The following is a 10,537-nucleotide window of genomic DNA, read 5'->3' on the forward strand; positions in this document are numbered from 1 at the left end:
AAGATATAGATGTAGGATGAGCTCTAAATGTAAACTGATGTTGGAACCGCTTATACCTCAGGTTATGGCAAGAGTTCCATGCTACTGAGTTTTTAACTTTTTTTAGAGATTACCTTCTGGATGTGATTAGGAATGCTCTGGTAAGACATAAGTAAGCTTATCTCCATAGTCACTGCAGCCAGCTGGACTAGCATATACTTGTTAAAATATGTTAAAAAGGAAAAATCTTAAGGCAAGAGGTCTGGAAGTGTTGCTGCTAGTGAAAGCTTTTCATTGAAGACTATAAGCAACGAATCACATATTTATTTGAAGTTTCAGCTATTCACAGGTAGCCCTGGAAGGCCCATTTGTAACTCCACTGAGGTACCGTGAGCCTGCCATGTGGGACTGGGTCATTGGACTGCAGTCTCATCCTAACACTCTCTACTCTTCATTGTTTTCTCTCTCTGGGTGTAAAAGAAATGAGACAGTGTCATTCACAGTGGTAATACAAGAAGTTCTTCACATGTAGCCCTCATCAACAAATATCTACTATATTCAAGTCTGGACAGAAATAATTTATGAGGCTTATTTTAAAATTGGTAATTATAATATATTTTCTTAAATGTATCATTATGTCATCAAATCTAAACTGAATCGAACTCTTCGCCTTGTTTGTTTGATTTTCCCTCCATCTCTGTGCTTTGTCCCAACACATGGGTAACATGGACTAATTTTGGTGCTACAGAATCTGTTAATGACTTAACCCATTGACATATGTCTTTTCTAAAATGAAAGAAATAATAAACTGATTATTTTCATTATTCTCCATTAGTGAAGATGGGATTACTGGGCCTGTCAGGAGATGCCTCTGATTTCCTTTACCTAGATCCCAAGAAGTTAAATGAATTAACTTGACTCTTTCAAAAGTGGGAACAGATCTTACATAATTAATATTTCATATTTAGCACTAGAAAACAATTCTCTTAACAAAATAATAACACATGCAGGCAATTAAAAGCAAGTCATCTCTTCGTTAAAACAAGTCCTGTGAGACCTTAACCTGACCATATTATAAACAGTGTAATTACTGCCTGTATTTTAAATAAAACAGTTAGCTTTGAACTATTCTGTAACTCATAATTGACAAATATTAATGGGCCCTATTACACCCAACTAGAATTACTGGATCATTTTATAAAATTAGTTCAAAAACATTTGAACCTATATTTTCAAAGTTTTATTTTTTGGGGCAGCGGGTTTCTTGACGTGAACAAGTTTTAATTTCTAACTTGTACCACACTTTTATCTTATCAGGAGGCATTTAATCAGTTTATGTAAATGGTCTCACAGTCACTTAATACAATGTTCTTTTTATAATTATAGCTAATTTGGGGGGGTTAAGTTTAAATTTTGGTTTATTACCTCCTCATTAAGAAATATAAAGGTTATAAACAAGTCAGTGAAAGAATTAACATAGACATGTTTTGAAAAATCTTATACAAAATGTTAAGAGTCAAGCCTTTGGTAATATTTTGGACAGAAATAATAAAAATATACATAAAGATAAAATTTACGCATGGGAAAAGATAGGTGGTATATATTAACTGTGATATTCTATGTTCATTAAAACCTATACTACTAAATGAGCATAGATCCGGAAGAAGTTAATGTAAGTATTTTTAAATGGGTTTGTATTTCTCTGATAAACAGCACTCTCCTTCTGTTTGTGATCATAGGATAAAAGCTCTGTAAGCTTGTATATGTTCATTTTTACTGCTACATCATGTAGTATGCTCTTAAGATTGAGATCTCATTCCCCAGGAAGCATTTCTGTCTAAGATTAATTGCCCTTTTAAAATCAGCGTTTGATGTATTCCTTTGGCTATATCCTGGCTTGGTTTAACCCTCTTTGACCTGACCTCACTGACTATTATCGCTGAGGCTGAGTCAAAATCCTTCAGCATGATGTATGCACTTCAGATTTCAGCCTGTGGTTTTTCATGTCGATGGACTCAATTAGTTGGCGTTTTACTAATGAACATATCAGAAGTTAAAGAATTTGTCAGAGCAACATTGTTCAGAATAGTGACAGTAAAAAAGTTTATCTCTGTTTTTCAGAAGTATCAAATATTTTTCAGAAGTTTTACCTTTCAGCATCACACATTCCAAGATAGCAAATCAAGGCATTTTCTGCTGAACTATGTAAAATATAAATGTGAAGCCACAAATCTAAACACAGTGGTTGCAACCTTTGGCCTTAGATTTCTGTTATTCCATATTCACAAGTGTGAACTAAAAAAACAAGTTACAATCTGAAATGTTCTGATTAAAAGCACTTTCCCTTAAAGATATATCATCCATTTCTCTAGCTTCCTTTAAATTCAAAGAAGTTTCACATATTTAGTTACACATATTAATAGTAAGAGTGAAACTCATGCATCTCTCTAGAATCTCAAGTAACCTGTTTTTAAAGACATCTAGGTCATATTCCTTGTTGATAATTGGCTTAAAAATAATGGCTAAAATGCAGATTGGGATGGGGAAGGCTGTGAGCCATTGCTAATAGAAATCTCTAAAAAGCAGATTCATCACATACTCTTAAGTCCTCAAATAATGATATACTTTAAAATGTATAACAAAGATTTTGGGAGTTTTCCCCCCCCCCACTTGAATTTTTCATCTTTAAAATAAAATAAGAACCATATCTAAAGTCTATTAAGTAACATCACCATAGTAAAATAGGGCTCATTTGACTTATCCAGGATGTGCTCTGCTGAATATACATATTTAGAGCAATACTAGATTTATCCAGAGGGTTTACAGTGCTTAATGACTTTTTTTAAATGTCGTTCATTTTGTTGTTTGCATAATGATAGAGTCTTTGGGTTTTTTTGTTGTTCTCATCTCTCTCTTTCTTCTTTTCTTAACACATTCATAAAATCCGTGTGACACACTGCATAATAATGGGTCTGAATAATGCAGAGTGTATATTAACATGAGGCCAAATTCTCACAGCCCTTTGCATGCCAGTCACTTAATTAAATCCACAGTTTTTATATACCTTTTGGTATATCACTCACTTTATTGAATGCCTACTATGTCCAAGCCCTGTGCTGGGCTCTGTGCTGAGTGCTTTATTTGGATATCCCATTTGATCGTCTCTGCAACCCTGGAGGTTAGAATTCTTTATCTACACTGTAGGAGGAGGAAACTGGGACTCAAAAGGTTAAGTGAGTTGCCTAAGAATTAAAAACTAGTGTATTATGCTGGTTTAAACTCAAAAAGAAATATTTTGCTGTTTAGGCATAAAAGACTCATGTACTAGAACTGGAAGACATGTTACCAATCCTCTGTTTTAGACCCAGTGCTTTACAAACTGACCCATGGAGTTGAATCACAAACTGCCATGGATCCTAAGTCAGCAAGCAGCAGGACTTGGGAGACAGGCTTCAATCCCACATCAACCAAAGCTGCCCCACCTGCACCTGTGTTATATATCGTGGTTCTGCGTAAGATTTTGTTTGAAGAAAAATTCTATACCCATATTATTATGCAATTTATTTAAGGGAACATTTAAAAAAAGACTTTACCCCAGAGATTGATTCAGGTCTGGAGAGGTTATGTATTTTTAAAAATCTTCCAAATGATTCTGATGGTCAGCCAGATTTGCAAACCATAGATCTAGACAGACATCTTCTTTTTATATATAAGGAAAGAGATGAGTTCTGCCCAGAGTCGTTCATTATCAGAATTGGAATTCAAGTTGCCTCCCTCCCAATTCATGTCTTTTTTTAAAGTTCATAATTTTCATTAATGACATGTTAACTAATATGAATTTTCTTTCTTCTTTTTGTTTCTATATGTAATTCTTGCTGTTTTAATCATCCAACCAAAATCTGTCTAAATATATTTTTCTTAAAATGTCACACAGCTCTAAAATGCTCACTTTAAAGTAGATGCTAGAATTAAGTTTGTTTTTATTAGGGTATTGGTGATAATAAGACATAATATGATGTGTTTACATTTTTATCTTTCATAATACTGAGGCTTATAAGTAAGATGAATATAAGAAATGAAATTTTATTGTGATATTCTCTGTATTGATATATGATCTCTTTAGATTTAACATCTAACTCTTAAAGTGAATTTAATTGCTACTCAAGGAAAATGCTTGTCTCTGATACTTGTTTCTGTCCTCTTCCTTAATTCACAAACTCAAAGTTATTTATGAATGACTGTCCTTATATTTACAAGATGAATTAAAAGAGTTGTTTTTTTAAATTGCTATGTGGACATTCTACAAAATAATGACATGTATTCTTCAAAATTGTCGAGGTTAAGAAATGCAAGGAAAGGCTAAAAACTGTCCAAGTTAAAGGAGAGTATAGAGACCTGAAAATTAAATGCAGTGTGTGGTTCCTGGACTGGATCTTAGACTGGAGAAAAAAAAAATTAGGATAGTTAATAACATTTGAAATGATTACATAATAGTATAATATCAATGTTAATGTTTTTTATTTTGATAACTGTACTATGGTTATATAAAAGAATATTTTTATTAGAAAGTATATACTGAAGTATTTCAAGGTAAAGGACTCTGTTTCTAATTTACTCTCAAATGATTCAGAAATCATTTGAAATACACAGAATGATAAAGCAAATGGGGTAAAAATGTAAACAGTTGATGACTCTGGGTGAAGAGGAATTCCTTGTGCTATTCTTGCAACTTTTCTCTATGTTTGAAATTATATCCAAATCAAAAGTTACCCCCAAAAGTGCCCTGTATGTGAAAATTTCATATAGAATGAGTTCACTTGATAACTGTCTCAAACGTTTGCCTACTTTAAAGCATCAGACTAACGTTTTTAAAAATCTGAGTGGGTGGGATGTGGAGTAACATATTTCTCCTGAGTCATTTACTCTGTAGTGACATATTTCTTATTCCCAAGTATTAAATTCTAGATTCCCATTTTGAAACACAAAGATATATTTACCAAAAACACGATTTACTTTAGTAGCAGTATCATCAAGTGTTTCCTTTCTGTTAGGGGAAAAAAAAAAATCTGCTAAATTTTTACTATTTAGTCTTGTTAGTTTTGATATTGCCAAAATGTCCAGTCATGCTTTGCTGTTATTCGCAGTAGCATCAATTTTGGTGATGGCATATATATTTCTTGGCTTATTTGGAAACATTTTGACTTTTTGTTGTTTTAATAACCAAAACAGTCTTTATCAGTAGAGCTCTTCTACATAGTAGTGGTAGTCATTAGAAACTATTTTCAAAACATTAATTTTGATAGTGTGTTTTACCAGCAGCAAAATGATCCAAGCTCTGAAAACATTTATTGTCAGGCACCAAGCTAGGCACTGAGGATACAGTGATAAATGAGAGAGAAGTTTTAGTTAATAGTTTCAAGGAAACTGCTGTCCCATTCTAAGAATCCTTCTGGTGAGAGTTACATTATCAGAGAAAGTCAGAAAACCAAAAAGATAAATATACACAGGTGAAATATTTGGACAAATGTAAGCAGTGACAAAATTATATATTTAAAATCTTAAACTGTTGTGTTGAGGGATATGACAGTCTAGATCACTTGCTTAGTTGTCTGTGTTTAGCGACACGTTTATGTTCCAGATTAAAAGTGGCCCCAGGTTAAACCAGAGAATCAGGACTGCCTAATTCAGGTTTCTGATAATGTGATTTATTGGGTTTGTTTTACAAAGTGTTTGAATTGTGCTTATGTTCTCCAGCTTCTGCTGTACAGTTCTTAAACTGTCCTCTTGTGTAACAGGGTTAACCTTTTGCCTTTCAGACACACCATGCGTCAGTGTGCCATATTGTATTTGCTCCCACATTTACATGCTGCTTCAGGCAGAGTATTTTGGATATTCAGCTCTATCTCATAGTATCCACAGGTGACACTGCTTAAGGAAGAACTTTACAGATAAGAACTTTGACTCTTACACCACTGCTCTTTCATTTTTTTTTGACTCAGTGCTAAGTAGGAGGAAGATTCTGAGACTATTAAGGTATTTCAAAGAAATATATAATAAGAATATAAAGAGAACTACACCGGAAATGTTTTTAAATATTCTAAGAAAGATTTAATACAGTGAAACCTTGGCAGTCTAGAACTTACAAAGTATGAATCATTCCAGATAGCTGAGGGCTTATCCATTTGAATATCAACATTTTTAAATCTTCTCAAAGTACTAATACTGTGCTTTCTATAGTATTCTGTATATAGCTTAATCTTTTAGTTATAAATGATTCACATCCTTATGGAAACCAATCATTGTATTAATACTGTGATCACAACTGTGTAAAAAGTATGTATAAGATGCAACAAAGATTGGTGGACAAATCAAAACAATGAGAGAATTTTTTTAAGTTAGTGGTGTTATAAGGTGATATCTTTTTCCAAAATTGTCTTAAGCTATGACACAGTGATTCAGGGTTTTTTGGAGACATTTATTTGGTTATCTTTGGGGTTGATAATATGTTTGCTAGGTCTTTATTTTGAGCATTCTTTTAGCAATTCTCTAGTGTTTTTGTGTCCTCTCATTGTCAGTCTGTTGACTGTCACTGCCCAGGACTGTGCTGCCTCTAATAGGGAGTTTCTTTAAAAGGGTCTCTTGTTTCAGGTGCCAGCCAAGCCATTATCACCGTACATCATCAGCCCATTTTGCCTAGACATTAGAGCACTAGGGATGCAAAAGTCATTTTGAACAGAGCAGAAAGGAAAAATAGGGTATTTCCCTCTCATACAGTTCCATGAATTCCCGGTTTCCTTGCTGTCTTCTGTGTCCAGGAAGCTGAGAGATTTAGATGTTGTAGATTGAAGAGACTAAAAGAGACAAACCAAGAATTGTGCTAAAGGAGTGATACAAAGTTACTTGAAGGTTCTTTGTTTTGTTTTATTTTGTTTTCTGTTTTTTTCAAAAAGAGTTTGGTTTTACTTTCTTTGTTTTTCTATAGCAACCAAGCATGCTTCCGTTTTCTTTAAAGATCGTCAGTATATCATACAAAAATCATAAAAGACACAAAACTAATCTTAAATTTAATTTGAAATAAAATTTGAACTTCAGAGAAGAGTGTGAATTTCAGCAACCTTTTAATTAGCGAATGGGCGTTAACAAAAATCAATCAGGTTTCAGTACTCTGAAACAGAAATCCCTGAGTCAGACTCCCAGTTCCTTCTCATTAAAACTTTAACTCTTCTTCTAATTGTGTCTCTAAAATTTTCTCATACATATATGAACAGCTTTATTGAAAATTAACTTACAGCTCCCATCTGTTTTATTAAACATCTTCCTAAACACTGATCTTATTCTTGATGACTTCTAGACACATTTCTGTTTTGTATGTTTTAAATATGTATTGACCTACTTCACACACCTGTCATTTTTCATAGCCGTATAGTACAGTTTTTAATGTGTAACTAAAATAAATTTTGGTCAGTGGGTACAATGGGCTGTTTTCTCCACTATGGTTTCATTAACGTCAATCTTAGGTAAGCACAGTAATTAAGAAAGAATGAATACTTTCACATATAGCAACAGAATTTTTATCAGAATTCATTGTAACCCTCAGGTTTCTGTTTTGGGTGATACATATTGCAACATTTGAACTTTCTCCATGTCCACATTTCCTGCTCAGGAAACAGACCAGGTTTTTAACCTGTTAAAGCAGTAAAAATCCATTTAATTCACTGAGGATTCTCAAAGGCAGCAGATTATTTTTTCTTCAACTGTTTTGACTCATCGATTATTGTTGGATTTCTTTCTTGGAATAGATGGGGAAAAAAAGAATCAAGTGATGATTCATGGAATTGAACCAATGTTGGAAACACCTTTGCAGTGGCTGAGTGAACATCTGAGCTACCCGGATAATTTTCTTCATATTAGTATCATCCCGCAACCAACAGATTGAAGGATCAACCATTTGCTTGAACGGAATCACCCTTAAACAGGATTTACCAGAGCATGTCACCATTCTGCTTCAATCAGGTTTGGTGGAGGCAACCTGACCAGAAACACTGCTACAAGCCAAACAGGAAAAAGATTCCATGTCAGATAAGGGTACTTGGGCTGGTCTTACTTTGCATCACCACTGCTTTCCTCCGCTGCCGTCATTAAACCTCAGCTGCGACATGAAAGACTTTACAGGACCACTGCAAGTCTTCTGTTTTCTTGTAAAATATAATGAAGCTGAAGCCTTTGGCCTAAGAAGAAAATGGAAATATGTGCCACTCAATTTGTATTTCTGATTAACAAATAAACAGGGGTATTTCCTAAGGTGACCATGGTTGAACTTTAGCTCAAGGGAGTGGAAACATTGGTTTAATTTTCAAGAGAATTAGACTTAAGAAAGTAAAAGAGAAATTCTGTTATCAATAACTTTCAGTAATTTTTTGTAAAAGATCAAATTACAGTAAACCCATCTTTCCTTAATGAAAATTTCCTATGTTTACAGTCTGTCTATTGGTATGCAATCTTCTAACTTTGATAATGAACAGTGAGAGATTTTTAAATAAAGCCTCTAAATATGTTTTGTCATTTAATAACATACAATTTTGTCACTTTTCCAGTACTTTCTGACTCACATACATTAGATCACTGTTTTTACTCTGTGTGTTACCTTTCAGACTGGTCATCATGGGCATGGAATGGGTGTAGGGCATAGGATAACTTGTCTCAGGAGCTGTCATAGAATTTCTTGCTGCCGATTTTTAAATCTGTGTTATTTACACTAAAAGTATAAATAATGTTGCCATTTATCATTGCTGTTTTATCACTGTAAATCTGTCAAATCATAGTATCTTAAGCATCTGTATAATTTTACATTTTTTTGGAAAAACCCATTCCTTTTCAAGCTAGTGTTTTTCATTGGCCTCAGGTCTAATGTTTCACGGTGGTCCCTGGTAGCCAATCTTTGAAGTTTAAAGATTACCAATCTCCAGACTGCAATAGCTTTTCCTTAACTTTACCAAAAATATTCAGAGGTTACTAGAGTTCTTATTCAAATAAGGAAATTTTTGCTGCACTTTATTACCACGCTGCTGGGATTCTACCAGCTGAACGTACTTGTGCATTACACTTTGTTTCTTGTGAGCTAGCTTGCTGTTCATATTGAATGTTGACCCGTTTGAGTATGCTAAAAGACAGTATCCTACAATAATGGTTTTAGCTTCCAAAATAAAGATGAATGGTTTTCTCATAAAAAAAAAAAAATTGTACGAATGTGTGGTGAGATCCTGCTAGTGCTCACGGCTTCCTTTTTCCTTTTATGATTTTCACTAAGCAGACTTATCCACAGGATGAGATAAAGTTAGTCAAAGATCAGATATTCTGGAATGGAAAGTATAAGCCTCAATCAAAAAGAAAAACATAGGGTACCCATAGGATCAGAAAAAAATAGAAGCAAGTAGCAAATACTTGGCTAATGTCAATAAAATGAAAAGTGCCATTTTAGTAAGGCAGAAAAAATAGTCATATTTGAGTTACTTAAGGATTAAAAAACCCACTGACTTGTATTTTTTCAAAAGAGGTTGATCTGAATATGATTGTTCACATTAAAAGTGTTTATTCATCTATTCAGTTTGGGGATTTTCCCTCTTGATGTTTTGACAGACTGATGTGAGCTTCAGTGAGCGAAAGGATCAAAATGCCAGGAGTGCTAAGCTGTGAAGAAGATAAGTGTGGTAAGAGCAGTAAGCCACAGTAGTTTTCACAGACAAGACCAATGTAAGGTCTCTGCAGTGGGCTCAAGTGAGCTACTGATCTTTACTTCCAGATTTGAAAGTAAGTTTTATCAAGCCATTTCCCATTTTTACCTACTTGTTCATTATTACACCAGCATCATAACTGTATTATACTCTACTCTAGTCCCAGGTAAGTCAAGCTTCTGATACCCAGAGAAAGAATAAAAACAGAAATTAGTGCTGGCTTAAATATCTATTTTTGTTTCTTTTTATTTGAATATTTAAATTTTATGGTTTATTAAAAAATTAAATTAATTTTGTGTCTGTCTTTATTTCTAGAAGTTGAAAATGAAATTTACTATAAATCAAGTTACCTGTTGGGGAAATCATTAACATTTCCTTATTCTTATACCTGTCATAAAAGTTTCTCAAAGAAATAAACGATAGGAGGGATAAAGGAGAACATATGAAAGAAAACTGGAGAGGACCACAAATCTCAATGTGCTTGTTTAACTCAACCTCGGCAGCGAGCATCCTAAGAAAATGAAAATGTGTTCTTAAGTTATTGGCATTGTTTAACTAGGAAGGAATAAATTCAGCCTAAGTAAAGTAAATCATTGCTTGTCCTTCAGAATGTTGTTTTTCACTTGGATGACCTAAGTTCATGGATAGAGTGAACTGATAAGGGCTTTATGTATCTAGAGACCCAAAGTAGCTTGCTCATAGTTAAAACTGACCTACTAGTCTTTACAGCATGGTGATGTTCAGAACACGTTCCAGTCAGTCTGACGTGAACGCAGGATAGGCTGCTCCTGTTATGTTTATTCCCCCATTCACTGGAAGCTAGGTGG

General features: G+C 33.9%; 1 protein-coding gene across 7 annotated transcripts in view; it reads left to right on the plus strand.

Annotated features, from left to right (window-relative positions):
• The window catches only part of ATG5 (autophagy related 5), a 121,814-nt gene extending 111,813 nt beyond the window's left edge, over positions 1 to 10,001 (plus strand). For 5 of the 7 annotated variants that reach the window (XM_082475452.1, XM_082475453.1, XM_082475451.1 and 2 more), the window contains one exon: positions 7,779 to 10,001. In XM_082475452.1, the coding sequence (XP_082331578.1) occupies positions 7,779 to 7,915 (137 nt within the window). In that variant the 3' untranslated portion in view covers positions 7,916 to 10,001. The remainder of the gene's footprint in view (positions 1 to 7,778) is intronic. The other 2 variants (XR_014267530.1, XM_082475456.1) reach the window with 2 other exon arrangements.
• Positions 10,002 to 10,537: the final 536 nt, after the last annotated feature.

This window comes from Balaenoptera physalus (genome assembly GCF_965194825.1).
Source record: "Balaenoptera physalus genome assembly, chromosome: 9".
NCBI classification, from domain to species: domain Eukaryota; kingdom Metazoa; phylum Chordata; class Mammalia; order Artiodactyla; family Balaenopteridae; genus Balaenoptera; species Balaenoptera physalus.